Source organism: Pteronotus mesoamericanus, unplaced genomic scaffold (genome assembly GCF_021234165.1).
Source record: "Pteronotus mesoamericanus isolate MK-2021 breed Mesoamerican mustached bat unplaced genomic scaffold, CSHL_Meso_final contig_130, whole genome shotgun sequence".
In the NCBI taxonomy this organism is placed as follows: domain Eukaryota; kingdom Metazoa; phylum Chordata; class Mammalia; order Chiroptera; family Mormoopidae; genus Pteronotus; species Pteronotus mesoamericanus.
In genome coordinates, this window is record NW_026555060.1 from 4,299,502 (window position 1) to 4,320,960 (window position 21,459).

The 21,459-nt window shown below is 41.1% G+C and overlaps 1 protein-coding gene across 1 annotated transcript; it reads left to right on the top strand.

The window, feature by feature from the left end:
- The first annotated feature begins 14,387 nt into the window (after positions 1-14,387).
- ODAPH (odontogenesis associated phosphoprotein) lies at positions 14,388-21,242 on the top strand. Its single transcript, XM_054589990.1, has 2 exons — positions 14,388-14,451; positions 20,926-21,242. Exons 1-2 carry the CDS (start codon positions 14,388-14,390, stop codon positions 21,240-21,242), a joined length of 381 nt encoding a protein of 126 aa, XP_054445965.1.
- Positions 21,243-21,459: the final 217 nt, after the last annotated feature.

Genomic DNA, 21,459 nt, shown 5'->3' on the forward strand with positions numbered 1-21,459 from the left:
GCCATATAACCTGGGACACACAAAAGAGAATCAGCTTTAGCACAACCTAACTGGTAAGGAGTGCTGTAGAGATTCAAGAAGGCGGGCAGGGCACCCAGGGCGGCAACACCAGAAGGATATTGAAATGGCCAGTTGGGTCCCCCTGAGAAGAGCAGGGCCTAAACCATATGCGGGGACCTCCAACCTACAGCACCAGAGCCCAAACAGTACATAGAAAACAGCCAGCTGCAAAAAGCAGCAGGGTTGCTCTCTGCCAGAGACAGGCGGCTGGAGACACAAAGAGCTATTTGAAGGGCCAACGCATAAATTTTTATTTGCAGCCGCTTACCCTGGGCTCCAGCAAAGGTGGGGGCAGCATGGGCTAGACATGCCTGAGGAGAGACTGGGGAAGGAGGCTTTGGGGAGAGAACTGAGAGAGTAGCCGGCAGGATCCCGGTGTGACTCATTCCCCAGACAGCAGCAGCCATATTGCTCAGGCAGACAACTCCCCCCAAGCAGCAGCAGTGTCAGAGGATCCAATAGCCCTGACCCCAGGAGGTCCTTGGTCCTGCCCTGTGGTGTCTCTAAGCAGGCCTGCTGAGTGCAGAGAAGCAACCACAGGTAGTACATCCCTGGCTAAAGAGGACACAGAGTGGTCTAGAGACACTTGAGGAGAGACTGGAGACAGAGGCTTTGAGGGGAGAACAAAGAAAGTGGCTGGCAGAATCCCAGTACTGACTCCTCCCCCATATGACAGCAGCCTTCTGGCTCAGGGAGACTACTCCCCTGAGCAGCAGCCGCATGAGAGGACCCAATAACCCCACCCCCAGGAGAGCCTCTTTCCTGCCCTATGGGGTCTCTAAGCTGGCTTGCTGAGTGCAGAGGGACTAGGTAAATAGCTGAAGGAAACAGCCAAACAGTAGATTCCTGAAAGTCTCGAACACACTGCCTAAGGTCAGACAGGGTCAACATCTGACAACATCAGAGGCAGATCCAGAGGGGGAAAAAAAAACAGCAGTCTCCTGCCATAGGAGTTCACACCACAAAGTCAGGAAATCAAGACAGATCAATTAAAGAAGCACAGGCAAAAGAGAAGAGTCTCATAAATAATGGGAAGACAAAGAAACACCCCCTAGTACAAGGGAAAGGAGGAATCCCCAGAAAGAGAACTAAATGAAATAGAGACAAGTAAACTTGCCTCAGATATCGAGTTGAAAACAATGGTTTTGAGGTAGCTTAATGAGCTGAGTGAGTTCAGAGAGAACAACACAAAACTACAGGGAAACTACGAGGAACTTACTGTAAACTATATCAGCATGAAAAAGGACATAGAAACTATCAATAACAGACAAGAGGAAATGAAGAATACCATTTCTGAATTGAAGAACACAATAGAAGGAATCAAAAGCAGGCTAGATGTAGCAGAGGATTGAATCATGGAGGATAAGGTAGAAAAAAGCTCCCAGAAAGAGCAAGAAAATGAAAAAAGACTCAAAAAGAATGAAGAGATATTGAGGGAAATGTGAGACAACCTGAAACATAATAATATCCATATAATAGGGATACCAGAAGGAGAAGAAGAGGAGCAAGGGATAGAGCACCTGTTTGAAGAAGTAATGATGGAAAACTTCCCTCATTAGAGGAGTGAAAAAGTCACACAAACCCAGGAAGCACAGAGGGTCCCATCCAAGAGGAACCCAGTGAGGCCCACTCCAAGACACATCATTATAAAAATGGCAAATATCAAAGACAGAGAATCCTAAAGGCAGCTCCCTTGCTGCCTTGAAAGAGGTAGTAAATTATAAGAGAGCCCCAGTGTGGCTGGCATCTGACTTCTCAACACAAACACTACAAGCCAGAAGGGAATGGCAAGAAACATTCCAAGTCATGAAAAGCAAAGGCCTGCAACCAAGACAGCTCTACTCATCAAGGCTCTCAATTAATGGAAAGTGAAATAAGAAGGTTCCCTGACAAAAGAAGGCTAAAAGAATAAAGCTCCACCAAATCAACATTGCAAAATATGCTAAAGGGACTGCTTTAAGAAGATTAAGAAAAGGACTCTATGAATGTCCAATACTTAGTAATCTGATTGTGACAATGATGTGTTATTTTAATTGTTCCTTTATTATTTGTTGAAACTAAACCTGTTTGTGTATATTTCTTGCCTATTTCTATTATTTTTAAAAAGTTTTAAATGACTTTTTGGTATTCCTTATTTATTTTTTGATTAAAGGTTTGTAGAATTTTTGCCTTAAAAAAAACTATTAACCCTTTTTTAGATGTGTTGCAGATACTTTCCTATTCTGTTACTTGTCCCTTAACTTTTTTATAGGTATATTACTATATAGTCTTAAGTGTTTAATATAGTCATATTGTTAATATTTTACTTTATAGCTTCTGGGTTTGAATATGTTACTTCAGGGCAAGAAAAATATTATTTTGTATTTTCTCCTAAAACTCCTTAGATTCTACATATTGATTTTTAACTCACCTGAATATTTCTTATATGATGTGTGAAAGAGGGCTCTCTATTTGTATTATTTCAAGTAATAGTGGTCCATGCACCTTATTTGTTGAATAAGCCTTATTTTCCCCATTGATTTGAAATATCAATTTAATCACATATTACATTGTTAGATATATGTGTTTGTCTAGAATGCTCATTTTATTTCATTGATCTACTTGATCATTTCTGTGCTGGTGTCATGTTGTTTTCATTGCTGAGACTTTATAATGGATTTAAATTTTTTAATATTTTATAATGGATCTTGACATTTAAATAAAATCAATCTGCATTTTAAAAAAGCAAGAAAAAAAGAACTCCTACCTTTTGAGACAACATGGATGAAACTAGAGAATATTATGCTAAGTGAAATAAGTCAGTTGGTGAAAGAAAAATACCATATGATCTCACCTATAAGGGGATCTATTCAACAAAATGAACTAACAGACAAAATAAACCACAGGCATGGACACATGGAGCAGATTGAAAATGACCAGAGGGGATGGGAAAGGAGGACAATGGTGGAAAGAAGGAGAAGAGACTAAACAAAGAACATGTATGAATGACCCATGGACATGGACAACAGAGTGGGAACCAACTGTGGGAGAGGGGGGCAGGATGGGATGGGTGGAGGGCAAAGGGGGAAAAATTGAGACAACTGTAATAGAATAAACATAACTTTTAAAAAAAGAACAGGGAATGTTTTATTGAGATGTACATTTCACTTTTTTGTGGCCATCACCATTATCTGGCCATATTTTGTTGAAAAGATGGGAAATGATTTTAACCAGCATTAAATTGTGACTATCCAAAAAATCAAATAAGGTCCTATAGGGAGAGGGAATTTTTTTTTGAAATTTTAATCCTAACCCAAGGATATGTTTACTGATATTTTAGAAAGAGATGAATGGAGGGAGGGAGAGAGAGAGACATTGATGTGATCGGTCGCCTCTTGTATGTATCCTGACTAGGGATCAAACCCACAACCTTGGTATGTACCCTGACCAGGGATCGAACCTGCAGTCTTTTGGTGTATGGGATGAATACTCCAAACAACTGAACCACCCAGCTAGGACAGGACTGGAAAATTTTAGAGTAAAATGAAACTATGTCATTTAAGTTTGGCAAGTTATTTTTAAATGTACCTTATGGCACAGGAACTCTGCAGGTACCCAAAGAGGGCTATGGGAGGATTGTTCATAAGAGCAAAAAATGGAAAGCAACCCAAATTCCATCAAATGATGAATGGATAAATAAAACTATGGTGCACCCATAAAAAGCTGTAATAAGCAACAATTCAAAAGGAAGAGATCTATCTGTATGCATGAAGAGAAAAGACATTTTAAGTGAGAAGAAATAATTTAGATATCAATTCAAAATATCCTGTTTACATAAAAAAAATGTAATCTACCTATAAAACAATTTCTAATTGTGTATGTGTATAAATATATAGAAAAAGGAATTGAAGGATTTCTGCCAAACCATTAAAAGTGCTTAATTCTGGGGAGGGGAGCATATAGTTCTTGTGACAAAAACAGAGGGTGATAAAAGAAGAAGGAAAAAAGGCAGGCAGGGAGGAAGGGAAAGAAAATTATAATAATAGCAATCTACATATTTAAATAAAAAACATTTCACCTCTGAAAAACTAGTGGTTGCTTGTTATCATTAACCTCACCATCTCCTTGATAAATTGGCCAACGTTGGATCCAGATCTTCAATTGCTACTTTCCCAATAAAAGATTGATATTTCAAAGAACTCTCTCAAACCCCTGTGACCTTAACTATTGAGATTTACAGAAACCACTGGATAGGTGTGGTTACAGATTTTAGTTATCTGTGCTAAAATCTGTAACCAAACGTACCCAGAACAGTAAAAAAGAAAAACCTGCCCTCATCCCCTCCTGAGAACTTCAATGCGGCTTTCCAAATGACTCAATACCTCAGAAAACTAAAAAATGCGATTTCAAAGTACTGACACCTGACAAGTGCGGCACACTCTCATAGAGCTTTTCACGATGTCATAAATCCTCATATTTCTGCCTCTTTTTTGTTTTATTTCAGATATCCAGGTTCTAGAGGAAATGTTTGTCTGAGGCAGAAAATTATTAATTTTCAGTAATAATGATAGCTAACATTTACACTCTATTCTAAGTGCTTAAATGTTATTAACTCACAATAATCCTATGAGGTAGCTACTATTAATATTCTCATTTTACAGATGAGGAAATTAAACAGAAGTGTTAAGGAACGTGCCCAAAGCATGATGATAAAAATTCTCATCCTCATGCAAGGAGATACATTGTGGTCAACCCTGACCTATGACACCAGACCCAGAGATCTCGATTCATTATTATGTTGAATTGCTGTTGGACATTCACAATATCTGAAAGCTAGACTTCAGTCATTCCATTCAGAAGCTCCAATTGAGGCAGTTACAGGTCTAAGGATAAAATCTGAGCTCATCCTGTGTCTGAAGTTGGGACAGCCCACAGTTACTCATTACCACAATCTGGATCTGTCTGATGCTACCGCCGAGCATACACAGGCCAGCTGAGCAGTCAGGGTGAAGTCACGGCGAAGTCACCTTACCACATACATACGCGAGACAGTCAAGCATCCATGGGTTCCACCTACACAGGAGTTTGTGTAGTCACCTGATTGTTCTCAGCTCTCAGAAAGAATGCATGGAATAATAAAAAGATTGATCCTAATCTCTGTTAATACTTTACCCAGCCACCACACTGACATAATTTTCTGCTCTGTGTCTACATCTATAATAGTTAATGAACAAATTCAGGAGTATAAAAGTTAAAAGCTTTTCTTTTCTACTCAGCACGCAATTCTAGGCTAAAAATAGAATCATCATTCCCTATGTGATTTGCTACTATATAAAAATGTCAGTGATATTTCAGAATCAGTTTCAGCAAACCACATGCAATACACTGTATATGGCTTCAGGTACAGCTGGATCCATGGGTTCAAATAATGTCAGAATCTGATATCTCTCCATTCTGCTTTATCAAGTAAGCTGTCTCCTCATGTAAGCATGTCCCTTCACAACTTCAAGTTCAAAGGCACTTGTGTGCCTCTTTTCCAGTCACTTCTCCAAAAGTCCCAGAACTAAAAATGAAAAAAAAAAAGAAAGAAAATGAAAAAATGTAAAATAAAAAAACAGCAACAACAAAAAAACCCAGGACTGGTTTTGACTGGGCCTGGTTGACTTGGCTTGAGTCAAATGCCCATCTCTGAACATGTCACTGAGGCCACGGGACTGCCATGCTACAACTGGCCAGTGTAGTTTCCTGGCAATCCTGGAGACAGATGAGTGGAGAAATGCTGGTTCCTCAGAGGGAACTCGGGTAAGTAATCAGAAGAACTGGGATGGATGCTGGGCTGGGCAAACAAAAATCAAAGGCAATGGAACTCTGAGCGTGGGCTCTGAGATGTGCAGTTGTGTTAAGTAAATTTCTTCATGTACATTTGTCCTTCAGAATGAAGAAGAACAGTGTAGGAGTATTTTGGTCCTTGTTACAATTGTGGTAGATAAAGCTGTCTTTAAATACACTATTTGGTTAAATGGGAAACATACGGAATCATTTTATTATTATATTTGGTCCAAAAATTAGATTCTATTTCTAATCTTGTGACATAATGGTTCTCCAACTCACTGTAGACCAGTTCATTCACATTCATTTATTCATATGCTCATGCATTCATGCAGTCCAGAAGAATGTACTAAGAATCTGCCATGTGGAAAGCCCTGGGTGTCACCCTCAAATAAATGACACCCTTTTGAGGGAAGCAGCGTCCCACGCACTCTCTCCCTACAGACTGCATTCTTCCCACCTGCCCTGTAAAGGAGGTCCATGGTGCTTGTGACATTTCTGAGAGAATAAAGCAAAAATTTGTTCTGGGTAATTTTTTAAAAACTTTTTTTAGTGGAAAGTTCCAAACAAAAGTAGAGACTTTAATAAACTGGAATGCACCATTACCTAGCTTCAGCAATTATTAAATACAGACAATCTCGTTCCATCTATACCCCCACTCATTCCCCTCCTCTAATTGTTTTGAAGCAAATCCCAGATGAGGCATGATCTATAAATATTTAGCATCTATCTCTAAAAAGGTCTCAGTTTTTTTTGGACAAAGCCATTTAGCATTATCACACCTACAATAATTCCTTAATATCAAAATATCCAGTTGGTGTTCACATTTCCCCAGTTGTCTTTTTTCTTTTTTTTCTTTTTTTTACAATTTATCTGAAACAGCACCCAAATAAAGTTCAACATTGTAATTGGTTCATATGTCTCTTAGATCTTTTCTAGTCTATAGGCTCCCCTTCTACCTCTTTTTATTCACTTTGCCTTGAAAAAGTGTTTTTTAACCAAGACTTTGTTCCTACACTACATAACTGAATATTAGGGATATTTTCACAGAGCTTTTACAGCAATAAGTTGAGGGCCAGGGAATCAGGACACACCGAGTACAGTGACTGAGTGAGAATTCAAAGCCTAACAGCTGGGGTTCATATCAGGGCTCTGCCACTTATTAGCCACGTGACTTAACCTCTCGGTGTCTCAGTTTTCTCATCTTTAAAAAGAGGGTGACAATAGTACCTATCTCATTGGATTAATGAGGATTAAATGGCCTAATGGATGTACAATAATTAGAATAGCGATGCTTAGAATACAATAAATCATATATTATTAAACAGATGAGGAAACTGAGGAGCAGTGAAGCTGATGTATCCCACTGGCTTAATACTGTTTCGAACCACTGATAAATGAAGGCTTTAGTAGTAGGCATCGCTCTGACCCTGACCAGGATAGTATTGCCATTCTGTTGTTAAAGCACCAGGGTGATTTTAGGAAACTTCCTAGGCCTCAGTTTCCTGATCTGCAAAATGGGAGAGCTGGAGATGTGTCTGAGGACTGAAATCCCTCTTCGGAGAAATCCCCACAGAAGGTGCCCTAGCAAGCTTTGCAGGAGAGTCATCTGGGCCACCATAGAGCAGCATCTCCAAATCAGTAGTAACCACAGAAGCTTCAGGTTCCCTGAAGGAGCATCAGCCCCTCCTGCCTACAGAGAACCCTGAGCCACCGCAGGCCTCCAGGAGCCTGGCCTCCAGCGCCAGCCACCACTTCCTCAGCCTGACTCAGGGGCCCGGCCAGGTATCCACCGCTCCCCAGGCTACCTGACTCATGTCATCCTGACTCATGGAGGCCGTATTGGCAGCCTGCCACATTATTCACCCTGGCCGACCATGTGAGGGGAATGCGCCTCCCAGACAGGCAGTTTCCGCAGCAGGGGACTAGCCTCGTAGGACAGAACTGTAGCTTGCCTTTGCTTCTGCAAGAGCTGGCAGCCAAACGGGACCTTCATCGCACAGATAAGAGGGAGGTGAGGTGCAGCTGATCCATTCCTCAGGCAGATGTCCCGGTGGGGCCTCGAGGATGTGAAAGGCGGTCTGCAGAGCGGCCGCAGAGCTGCAGAGAGGCCGCTGGGACAGTCCAGCCTTTCTGAACACGCTGGCTGTGGATTTTTCCCTCTCAAGCTGCTCGCTTCCATTTCAATTCATACCGAAGGGTGATCTATATTATCTCAATTTCAACAGCTAAAATAAATTCCTTACCGAAAACCATTTTTATTATATCCAAACCCAGTATCTTCAGAGTTTGTGCTCCCTGAAATTTTAGACACATTTTTAAACCACCTAGAAGGACGGCAAGCGGGGACTGATAGGAGAAACAAAGCAGGGAAGTCCCTATGAGATTTTTTCCAAAATACAGGTGTTCAGCCTCCAGTTATAGGCTGTCCTGAAATGGGGGAGGTGGGCACTTGGCTCACAGAATCTTTCTGAAGTATATGTGTTAGCCGCAGTTCAATGCTCAGAAATTAGCCAAAAATTCCTAAAGTCATAGCACACATCTCCGGTAACGGTGCACTGGGCTATGCCTTGCGTTATCTACAAGCACCTAGACTCTTATTTTAAGAGAATTTGGTTTATTATCTGTTCACACGTGCTTGTGCCCTAAACCTGCAGAGCAGCATGTATATACATGAAGTGAGAGAGAGGGAGACCAAGAGTGTGTATTCATCAGGGTTCTCTGGAGAAGCAGAACCAATAAGATGTATATATAAAGAGGGGGAAGTTTATTTTAAGGAATTTGTCACATGATTATGGAGACTCGCAAGTCCAAAATCTGCAGGGTCCAAAAGCCTGCCAGTCTAGAGGCCAAGGGAAGTGCCGATGATGCAGTTCAAGTCTGAAGGATGTGTGCTGCAGCTTCTTCTTGCTCTTGCTCATCGGACATCAATCTTTTGTTCTATCTGGGCCTTCAACTGATTAGATGAGGCCCACCCACGCTATGCTGGGCAACCTGTGTTACTCAAAATTTACCATTTAAAAACATTAATTTCATCCTAGAGCATCCTCACAGAAACATTTAGAATAATATTTGACCCAATATCTGGGCACCATGTATCAGCCAAGTGGACACATAAAAACTAACCATCACAGAGTACAAGTGGAAAGAAAAAGAAAGGGGATGAAATTGTCCTGAGCTCAGATCCAAAAAGCGGGGTGTGGCAGATATGAAGAGACCCTGGGTAAAGCCACCTTCTTGCCCTCATGTCCTTTCCTAACAGGTAGTTGCCAGACAACAAGGTGTATGAACTCATGCGCGTAAGCAGAGGCCGTTCTCTGTCCTCCTCACCAGACATTCCTCTCTCCCTGTGTCCAGACTGTTTACTGAGTTTCCTATGTGTGAGGCACTGAGGCCACAGCTGGAATTAAGACTCAGTTCTTCTGTACACTTAAAAATGGTTAAAATGGTAATTTTTATGTTGTCTATTTTGTCACAATTTAAAAATTTTAAAAAACAGAAAAAAGCCCTGGCTGGTGTGGCTCAGTGGGGTGAGTGCAGGCCTGAGAACCAAAGGATCTCTGGTTCAATTCCCAGTCAGGGCACATGCCTGGGTTGCAGGCCGGGTCCCCAGCAGGGAGCACACAAGAGGCAACCACACATTGATGTTTCTCTGCCTCTCTTTCTACCTCTCTTCCGCTCTCTCTAAAAATAAATAAATAAAATCTTTTAAAATTTTTTCTAACAAATTAAAAAGATTTAGTTCTTCCTATCAAGGACCTCAAAGTCCGAGAGAGAGGGGCAGATATAAGGCACATTTTTACTGTAGGGGCTCACCCATGGTAAGATAGGGCAAGCCAGAGACTCTAGAGCCCTCTCAAGTCCAGAGAAACTGCGCTTCACTCACCTGTTCACCTCCTCCTTCTCTCCCCTCTGAGCAGAGCTGCTCTGGACATAAGAATCGCCTGGCACACTGTCAGTCGGGCTGCAAGCCCGCTGTTCTTATTGCCCAGGCACGACTATCTCACTTCTCTTGTCCTGAAACTTCACGGGACTGCTCCTCAGACTAATGACTCATCTGAAATTTTAAAGTTTGTTAGTATTGGGTCACTGAAGTGCTAATGTGTTTTTATTCTTCCAATTTTTATTGATATAAAAAGCAATATTATAGTAACATTTTAAAAATCTAACCATAATCTCACTACCTGATCACACCCAACCACAGCAGTCAAATCCTCAGATCAAAAACCTTGCTGAAATTCATGACTCCCCCATGTCTTTCACGCCCTACTTCCAGTTCACCAGGAAATCCTGTCAATTCTACCTTCAAAATATGTCCAGAATCTCCCTGTTTCCCGCACCTCTACTGCTACCACCCCATCTGAGTCACCGTCCTCTCCCCTGAACGTAACTGTTCCCCAGCAATCTGTTCTCCACAAATGGCCAGAGTTGTCCTTTCAAATGTAAGACCATGCCACGCCTCTGCAAACTCCTCCAGGGGCTCCACGTAAGGACGCATTGCTCCTTCACCTCATCCCGCTGCTGTCCCCCTTGGCCCACTCTGTCCGGTTACAGCCACCTCTTTGTGGTTGCATGTTACATGGCAAGCCTGCTCCAGTCTCAGGACCTTTGCACTGGCTGTACCCTCTGCCTGAAATGCTTTTTCCCCATAGAGCCACAGTAGCTTCCCCGCCTCCCTCAAGCCCTTGTTCAAACATCATCTTCTACTTAAAACCGTGACACCCGCCAACATTTTTTACCCTTTTTAAAATTTTTTCTAGAGCACATATTACAGAATAGTCTAACATTGTAACATATTCTACCAGATTATATAATTTACTCCTTTGTTATAATCATTATTTACTCTCTGTCTCCATCCCATTGAAATGGTAACTGCACCAGGACAGGTATTTTTTGCCTGTTTCACTCATCAGGAGTAGCGTCTGGCACATAGTTATATAAATAGTTGGTAAATGAATGATGAAAAAAGTATGCATTCACAAAGCAACACTCTCCTTGCTTCTCACCCTGACCAGAGTAGCTCAGTTCGTTGGGCATCATTCTGCAAAGCAAAATGTTGCCAGTCTGATTCCCAGTCAGGGCACATGCATGGGCTGTGGGTTTGGGGCACATGTTTCTCTCTCACATCAATGTTTCTCTCCCTGTCTTTCTCCCTCCCTTCCCCTCTTTCTAAAAATAAATAAGTGAAATCTTTTTTAAAAAAATTCCCTGCTTCCCTGGACTCTAAACTTGGGAGAAGGACATGAGGGACTATTCTCCAAAAAGTTCAGAATGACTTCTTAGACTAGTGGTCCTTCTGCGATGAAACATATCACTATAGTACATGGGAAACTTTTTATCAGGGAAACAGGCACAGACACTGGACCAAATAAAAGCAATGAATAATTCCATCTTGGTTGATATTTGGTTGGAACAAGGTCACACGCCAAGAGGTGGTTGAACCCCATGACCCTTCAATCACCGACAACTATTTCCCCCCAAAAAACATTCTAAATATTGCTATGTTTGTAGCAATCTCACCCACATAGTAATAAAAAGGTGGGTTTTTTTAAATTTTCCATAGGAACATCGATTAACCTTTGCTTGTTAACAGGCATTCTGTGTAAGTGACACATACCGGAAATTGGGAAGGACACATCCTGGGCAGGGGCGGGGGACAGGACACTGTACGCGTAACAGACACAAATCAGGGTAGCCCCTCACCCCCAGCGGTCCAGTCTCTGTTACCCCACCTCTCTTCCTCCAGCAGCCGAGCCCTGTCTCCCTTCCCCAGCCACAGGAGTCCTTCCCTGGGCCACTTCTAAATGGTGCTGGCCGGGTAGAGCTTTTCTTTACAGACTGTTAAACCGCAGGATATAAAACAAAAGTCCATTAAAATAAGAATATAAATTCACTCATTAATTGGTGAGTAAATGAATGAATGGATTTTTAAATAAAAGTAAACATCTCGCATTAGAAGGAAAAATCTCAGTTCTGAATCCCAGACCTATACTTACTAGCTGAGTCTTTGAGATAGAAAGTAACTGCTCTTGAGTTCTCTATCCCCTCCTCATAAAGTTAATGTTAGAAAAATACCTAATACCAACTGGTTATATGGGCCCTTCCCCCGAACACGCTGGAGAAACACAGTGACCCAAAGCCATTATAGCTTTCTTGACATTGAGAATATGGAAATTTGAATCCCATTGATCAGGCTTCAACTAAATGATACAGTTCATGGATTTTTAAAGTATATGACTGAAAGGATATTTTTATCAAAAAGGTATCCCATTTGCAATAAGCTTTCAGAAATATTTCCTTTTTTAAGCTAAAGATTTTTGCAAATGAATCTGATAACCTGACAACCTCACAATGGTGATATTGGTTTTGTGTATTGTTGAATACTTGGCTTCACTCTGCAGATAACATATAAATAAATAGTGGCAATTCTTAAGTTACTCTTATTCACCAAAAGGAAAGAAATAAATAAGACTTTTCTGTCAAATAAGAATTTAATAAACATTTAAAAATTTGTCCTTTTTGAAGTTTTGGTTCTTCATTTTATAAATTTCAGGAGAAAGGTGCAAATAGGAAAAATATGCCATTTGCTTTTGTTATTTATTTTCATCAACATTTAAACTGAAAGCTCCTTAGAAATACAATACGGAAAAGAAAGGAGATCAAAAGATATAATATCAATGTCCATCAACTAAAAGTTTATTAGGTAATGTTTAATAAATCCATAGAATTGAACACTGGGCAAGAGATAAAAAGATCCATGGATCTGATTTTATTAGCATGGCAATGTGTTTCCAACACAGGGGCCAAAGTAGCACGTGTAATATACACCCAGAGAAGTAAAATCATAGATTTTGTTGCTCTGCTTCAGAGTCTCCAGTACTTTCTCTCAACACTCAAAATCCTTTATTGTTATTACTTAGTTAATATTTAATGTCTCTGCCAGACTGTGTGTTCGATGAGAGTGGGAACCCTGTCTTTAGCCTGAGCACCTAGACCATGGTCTGGCACATGATACGTGGTCAATAGAGACCTGTTGAAGCAGGGGTAGTGCTTTAATCTCAGGATATGAGCTTGAGCTGGATGATCCCTGCTTCCTTTCCAAATTGCTGACAAATTGCCCGTTTAATCCTCTGTTCTAGAATTTTGCCTATGATTATCATCAAGCCTGTGGAATTTGCCATCTTTTAGATTATGAGCATTTGCCTTATTCATTTTAGTTCTCAGTTTGCATAGTCTCCCTAGTTAGATTGTCAGCCCTTCAAAGCTAGGAGCTTTGATCTGTGTTGTTCATTCTGTAATGTCCAAGAAAATGTTCTGCTCAAAGTGGTGGCCTTTGGAACGATTGAATGACTTGGCAGGTATCACCTCCTAAGAGAACAAGAAATTGGTGTCAGTATAATTTTATAACAACCCAACCACTCCCTTTCACCAGCCAGGCACTGTGGTTGGTTTTATGTCAATTACCACTTTTATTCATCACAACAACACTTTGAGGGACACACTACAAGTCCTGTTTTCCAGATGAGGCACCTGAGGCTCCAGCAACTCTCAGGGACTTAGCCTGGGTCACCCAGCTAGTAAGAAAGCGAACCAAGACTGGAGCCAGTTGTTTTTTGTTGTTTTTTTGTTTGTTTGTTCATTTGTTTTAAGATTTTACTTATTTTACCTTTAGAGAGAGGGGAAGGAGGGTAGAAAGAGAATATATATTAGGGATGCATTGATCAGTTGCCTCCCACACGTCCCTAAACAGACCTGGTCCACAACCCAGACATGCATCCTGACTGGGAATCAAACCAGCAACCCTTTGGTTTACAGGCTAGTGCTCAATCCACTGAGCCACACCAGCCAGGGCTGGAGCCAGTTTTTTGTAACTCCAAGGCCCATGCTCTTCATCACTTGTGACCATCCCTCCCATTGCCCCGGCAGCTGACAGTCCTTCTTTTAAGAAAAAAATCGGTACAGATGTATCGTGTTCATCTTTTTGGCAATTTGGTGCATAAGAAGGAGCCCTGGCAGGACAACTCACTAAGTTGATCTCCATAAACTTTGTGTTTGTTTAGACAGTGACCGTGATGGCTAGTAAGGAAGATAATTTTCTACTGGACAAAAGCAGAGAAGAGAAGAAACCGTAAACGCTGGTCAGAGGCCTATGAACAGCCTCTTTAAACTGCCTGGGTCAGGAAGCCTGTAGAATCTAGATAATACATACAAGTGCAAAAAGGCACAAACAGTGGAGAAGATTTGAGGGAATTATTGTAAAAAAAAACAGGGAAGGCGTGGTTGTCTACAGTCTGACTCCAAGGACAGATGAATGATGTTTGGTTGTCATTACAAGAAGCTTCTGGTTGAAAAATACTTTCTGGAATTTCCTTGCTGATTTCTTAGTCTCACACCACAGACCTTGACCACTGTGGTCCACTATGCACATGCAAATTACCTGAATCAGGCTGCTGGTGACTCACCAACTCCCCCTTAAATTAAGGCTGGGTTCAAGGCAGTGACTGCTCCTGGCGGAAGCCATGGCTCACAAGCTCTGCTTCTCCTGGCTGTTGGTCTGCTGGTTGGTGGTAACTGTGGCAGAAGGTAAGGGTTTTGTTTTCATTTGACTGAGGGTGCACTAACCAATAAGTTGCGTGAAAAGGTAAAATTTGGCTCCATGATTACACATGTCCATAAACTGAAAATATTTATGTCAGCTTCTACCAGCCTGTATGGTTAAAGAGGAAGAGGCCAAATATTATCATTGAAGGCGTTGGACTTAGTCTCACTTCTAGTTCTGTGACTTTAGACATACTTAACCTCTCTGATACCAGTCTCTTCATATGTGAAGTAACAGTTTTTTAATAACATGCATTATTATGGGGATTGTAAGGACCAAATGAGCTATCATGCAAGAAAAGCTCTTCAAGCTTAAAACACTAGTATATGAATACTAGTTACTATTGTTCTAAAGCTAACAATTTGCCACCCTGAATTACAGCAATGTTCACAGCTTTCTATCCCCAGAAGCACAGTAATTTGCACACAGTGGGTATTTAATCTCAGTTTGTCAATTGCTTTAATTAATCACACCTACTTAGTTGTGTTTTGGTGCTCTTCAGGTGAGCATAGATTTCCTTCTTTAGGATTATACTAGATTCCATTTCTCCACTCTTCCTGTTCTTTTCCTTTTCCTCCACTATGAAATTTCCAAGTGGCCTGAACCTTAGAAATGGTTTACAAACCTCTGAGGAAATGAAAGGCAAGGATAGGGAAAGGAAAGGGAAAAGAGAATGGAAGGAGGTCCTGGGGACCTGGGTCTGATGTCACAGTTCCCCTTAGCTCCGGAGCCAGATACAGTTCAGGGAATAGAGATCCTAAAGTCAAAATGAATCCTTTTCCATTTCACATTCCCCCCGGGGGCTTTGCAGGGGCCCGGCCAGAAGGTAGTCACCCCCAACAATGCCTGCTTTCATCCCTCAATGCTCGAAACAGAGCAGAGAGGGGCAGAGACCTCAGAGCTGCGGGAGAGACCACCAGAGCTCTCCCTGTCCAATCTCTGCATGAAACCTGGTGATGGCGGGGGGAGGGGGGGAGGCGGGGGGCAGGGGGCGCAAGGAAATAGAGACTACAGCTCACCCCTGCCCTAATTCTTAAGACAAGGCCCCCAAGCATCGCTTGCTAAAAGCGACATGGTAATAAGGCACCATAAAATAGAATTAACCACCTGGCACCTTCTTTCCAGAAAAGTAAACCATTCGTCAGGAAATTTTGTACTGTGTAGCTAAACAGGTTCTAATGAAGTTAGAGGTTTATTCACACCTAAATGAACACCAATTAAAATGTGAGAATTGATTTCTGAACTTGACTCACTCTTTCCCACTGGCCCTCAGACTGGCATCAAGGTCCTTCAAATGTAGCTTCACTCTGCACAGGCCGCCCGGCCCCCCCTCATCACTCACTTCCACGGACCCTCACCGTTGTTCTGTCTCCTCTCTGGCAGGCTGTGGCTGGCCCCTCCTCCTCTGTTTATTGCAATTCTGCTTCACATGACAATGTTTAAATGTCACTATAGTATTGCCTTCACAAAGGCTTTCTTAACACACATAATTTTAAAATTGCAACCTTTCTCTTTCTCTAACATCTTAGACTACTTATAATAATTTGTACATCACCCATGTATTTGCAGCGTGTCTGCGCTTCTGAGCTCAGGCCGTGTTTTTATCATCTCTGCGTTTGCTGTAGCACCTAACATAGTAACATGCAAACTGCTGAAAAATGATTAGACTTTTAGCATAGAACTGAAATAGGCCAGCGTGACACTTTCTGGACTCCAAATTATTTACCTGCAAAATTAGAGATTGGACCAAGATAGCCAGTCATTCTGTGAGCCTACGAAATGAACTGAGTTGCAGTTAAATAAGTTAAAATCAAATTGAGTTGAGTCGTGAGTTACTTAATCACAGGATTTCTATTTCTTCCTGGTTTAACTCCAAAAGAATATGATAATTTTTCTAATACTCCATGTGCCATGTAAAGGAAGAAGTGCATACTTACAAATCAAGTATGAAGCTTACTTCTCTTAAAATCAGTATAGTTCACTATGATCCAGCTATTGTCTGCCCAAACAACCACAGACTACAGGTAATTATATATGTTTTTTAAAAAAGGTCTTCTCATCTTACTTTTTTTTAAAGTACTAGTTGTTGGTATGCCATGAGTTTTATGTCTAGACTGTAATAAACCCATTTAAAATTGATATGAAAATTCTAAGCAATATTTTGGCTTAACTTTCTATTTCACTCTAATTTTAAGTGTAAGTTTTTGTGAGTTTTCTAGGATTAGAACTAAATATTCACTGAGCTTTACAAAAATCTGTAGAGAGTAAAATTGAACATCTGCTTGGCCATTCATTCAATTATCAACTATGTACTGGACACCACTCTACGCTGGGAACTATTCCAGGTGCTAGGGACATTGCAATGACCTACAAAGTCAATAGTCCCTGTCTTCGTGGAGGCCCTGTTGTAATAAGATCAGTACCCTTTATTCCTATCGATAGTGCACAGCTTTTATCTATAAAGTATAACCAGATGGAACCAAGAAAGTGGGGCTCCTGCTAACAGAATCTTTCCATAACATTCAAGATTCATATAACAGTAGCTAACACCTACTAAATGCACACTGTGTGTCAGGAATGTTCTGAGCACTTATCTTATTTCAGATAACACAACAAAACAGGTAGTATTAATTTCTCCGTTTTACAAATAAGGAAACAGAGACTCGGAGAAGTTAAGAAACCTATCTTTGGTCAGAGTTTCTAAATGGCAGAGCTCAGAGAACCTAGTTCTGGAGCCTATGCTTTTAAACACTGTGTTGTTCTGCCTCTCACAATGTTTCTAATCTGCATTTAAATATTTGACTTACTTTGGTCTGGATAAAGTTGCAGAATAGCTCTCATCATTGATATTGAGAGCTTTGGGTGGTATGTCAGTATGTTACATAATGAGGACCATTTGCTTTTTAGCAATCACATTATCCCTGAGAGATAGGAACATGGTAATTTTTGCAATTATAGAAACTGAGATGTCTGCCAATCAATGAATTCTATTCTAGGTACTGTGCTGGGGATGAGGTCTACAGGATGTGGTCAGGTGGATATTTCAGTGCAGGAGGAATATAAGCTCTGAAGGATGATCATATGACTGATAAGGATTATAAAAGTAGACTCACAGGATGCTATGGAAGCACAGCCCATGTTGCCTTAACACAGCCTCAGGGTTAAGGCCTCCATGAAGAAATGAGATATGAAATCTGCATAGGAGTAATACAAGCAAAGATGGCAAGAAATTGTGCTCATAACCAAAACCATTTTTTGCAGCCCATAATAACCATTGATGAGTTTTGCCAAAGCAGCTTTTCCAGAGTGGAGGAGGCACAGTCAAATTCCAGTGGGTCAAAGGGGGTGGGGGAGATGGAGTAGGAAGTGTTCAACCGTCTCTTTGTAATGAGAGAAAGAGGAACCAAAGAAGTTCACGGCAGATCACTGAAGTCTTCTCTCTGAAAAAGGAAGCTAAGTAATCTACTTAGAAAAGTAGAAAGAATTCTTAAAAGAATACTTCAAATAAGTGAAGGGGAATGAGAATTTTGAAGTGGCTTTTAGGAGAGTATTATAGGTTAGAAGACAGTGGGAACTGAATACAACAATGGCAAACAAAAGAATTAATGAGCACTATTAATTCAGTCAAAGCTGGAGGCCATGAGTGGCACCAACCCACTTACTCAGATGGGCGGCCTCAACCTTGTAAGGAAACTGTGCTAGTTCCCCAAATCAATCCCTCTCGCTCCCACATTTTGGAACACTTGTGCTAGCCAACCAGCATTTAGTCTACTGGAAGAATGTGGTTTTATGTGGTCCTGCACACATTCTTAGGTTGGTTAATGGGACAAGCATGTTTGATCTTGGGCCCTTAGAAATTCCCAGAAGGGAACACTGAACACTACTGGACAACCCAGAAGCAGAAAAAAAGCAGCTTAACAGGCTCTAAGACCCCATTGTCAGCTGGAGGGTTTGGAGGGCCTTGGGTTTTAAGAAATGAGGTAAGTGTTAAGGGTTGGCTGGTTGGTTGGTTGGTTGGTTGGTTTGAACAGCTGGAATGCAGCTCACTGAGTTGCAGAGGTCAAGGCTGAGCTAAATCTGATCTGATAGCAAAATGTCAAGATGCAGATGAAGAGTAAAGCTAGCTTCTCCCCAGGCAACTGGGTCCTCAGCAGAAGGTTTTCATGTTACAAACATTCAGCAATGATCTAATTATATAGGTGGAAAGAATGAGTAATGTGGGATTTAATCATCTTCTGTAGTTTGAAATGTCTTCATCTAGTTTCAGTCATAGAATTTTAATACTCGGTAGCCTGGGTAGGTCTGGGAGAGTCAGTATTTCCTTTAAGGAGCAGACAGCCATTCAAGTGAGCTTTTAAAAAGAATAGAACTGGAAGTGGAATGATTATTATAAGTATATCTCCAAGTACCTTAAGTACAGCCAGCCTTCAGCTGGACCAGCCCTGGAAATTCAAAAGCCAAGTTACTTTCACCATCACTTTGTTACCACATGTTCTGTTTGAGAGGCCTTCCCCATTTTATAGTTTCTATGGAAAGACTGGCTTCTCTGATTATTCAACACTGACCTGGCCAAAACCGAACACTCCAGCCCCCTCCCTATACTCTCCACTAACAGTGTTTTTTGTTTTTTGTTTTTTATTGTTGAAATTATCAAGTGAGAATCTGATTGGTCAATGGCCAGCCAATGAATGAGTTGAGTGTCTAACAGCAGTCCAATCAGCCACAGCCAAAGGTGTCCAGGACTAACCTTTCCAAGGGTTGTGGGTGAAACAATCTCTGCAAGGGATCGTGAACACAGGCAGGCAGTAAGCATATCCAATACAACCAAGAAACCTGAATTCCGCTGTTCTGACGGTGAGGGGAATCCAGCTCTTTTTAAGTGCTTCTGTACTTCGGGCTTCCTATGGGAAGTTCATCATTTTCCCGTCATTCACACGCTCAGCAGTCCTTTCCAGGCCTAAGTCTCTAACGGAGTGAGGGCATGATTTTCTAAAGGGCAGATTACTTTTTCATAGCTAATTAGATTAGACAATATAGCCAGAGGGAAGACCTTCACACTTGAGCTGATCCGAATTTCTTCTCAGACACTACTGTCACGCTGGTCCTCAGCGCTCATTCCCGCTGCGGCTCCTAGAGGCTCCCTCCCTACCCCTTGGGGAATGGTTTCACAGCGAGGGACAAGCAGGCCTTTTGGATTAATGGCCTCTGGGGCAGGGGGTGGGGGTGGCGGCAGTTATTTTTATTTTCTTAACACTATGTTCTTTTATTCAACTACTTCTCTTTATTTTTTAAATAAATTTATTGGGGTGGCATTGGTTAATAAAATTATATTTTATTAGGTTTCAGGGTACAATTCTACAATACATCATCTGTATAGTTTATTGTGTGTTCACCACCCCAAGTCAAGTCTCCTTCCATCACCACATAATCCCCCTTTTACCCGCGTCTACCTCCCCCCACCTCCCTTTCTCTCTGGTAAACACCTCACTGTTGTCTGTTTATGAGAGTTTTTTGTTTTCTGGGTTTTTTTTTTTTTTTTTTTTTTTTTTGCTTAATCCTGTTACCTTTTTCACTCCCTAACTCCTCCCCTCTGACAGCGGTCAGTTTGTTCTCTATCAATCTGTTTCTATTTTGTTTGTTAGTTTATTTTGTTCATTAGATTATACATATAAGTGAAATCATATGGTATTTGTCTTTCTCTGACTGTAAAATGCACAAAACTTAAAGATACTGATTGATCACACTTTACACATACATACATGTGTGTACATATGCATATGTAAATATAATTGTATATAGGTGTATATGTGGGGTGTGTGTGTGTGTGTATATATGTATATATATGTATGTGTGTGTGTGTGTATCTTTATCTCCAAATCTATGTAACAACCACCCAGATCAAGATTTAAAGAGTTCCCTGGTTACTTTTTCCACTAAATAACAAGTACCCTAACCCTAAGCTAACTATTTTTTTAACTTTCTTTTAAACCCTAAGTTAATTTAGCTTGTTCTTGAACTTTATAAAAATGGAATCCTTTGTTCAACGTAACGTCCATGGAATGCATCCCTGTTGTTGTATTAGTAATTCTTCCTTTTCCTTGCTGAATAGTATTTCATTATATGAGTATGTGCAGTCTGTTTATATAGCCTCCTACTGATGGACATTTGTACTATTTCCAAGTTTAGTCTAATATGAATACGGCTGCTATGAAAATTCTTGAACTAGTTTCTTGCAGACATATGCACTCACTCGTCTCAGGTAAGTCCCCCGGAGTGCCATCGTGGGGTCGCCGTGTGTGCCCATGTTTCATCTCACTGAACCTCGGCAGTTCTTCCAAACATGCTTGGAGACCTCTCCATTTCTCTCTTCTAATCTTGCTCCCTTGCTACCCCTCAAGCATCTCCCTTCCGCTTTTGTTATCAGGCCTGCTTTCTAACTTGCATTTTTCTCCCCACAGGACAAGAGATAGTCACCTCTCCTGAAGATTCTACAGACTGTCAGGTTTTTACACTCACTCCTCCACCCACCACAAGGAAACCGGTGACAAGGTTCCAGCCCGTCACAAGGACACCCAAGCGTCCTTCCTATTTTTTTCCAACATGGAGGCCCAGAGTCCACATCAGGTTTCCAAACAGACCTTTCTTTCCTCCAAGGTGCAATCGTCATTTTCAGTTCCCTCCATTTTTTTGGCCAAACAGTCGCTTTATTCCACATTACAGATATTTCCCCAGAAGAAGATTCCGGAGAGGAAGTTCATCTGAGGAAAACAGATAGAAGAGAGAAGCCACAAACCTGCTGAAGCAAAAGAAGTCAATACCTCAGAAAAAGACTATAAAAAGATTTCTGCTTTCTTTTTCCAAACTAAAACTATTGAATTTTAAAATTATCTTTTTTTTCCCCTTTTGTCTATTCAAAAATTATCTTAAACACCACTGACTACAGATTGTTCTCATTGTTAGCAGTGAAGATATTGGTGTATAGGTTATTCAAG

Excerpts from the sequence above, each read along its gene's own strand:
- ODAPH (XM_054589990.1), top strand. The coding sequence starts at position 14,388 with ATGGCTCACAAGCTCTGCTTCTCCTGGCTGTTGGTCTGCTGGTTGGTG. Across the intron at positions 14,452-20,925 it reads GGTGGTAACTGTGGCAGAAG|GACAAGAGATAGTCACCTCT; the intron begins GTAAGGGTTTTG and ends TTCTCCCCACAG.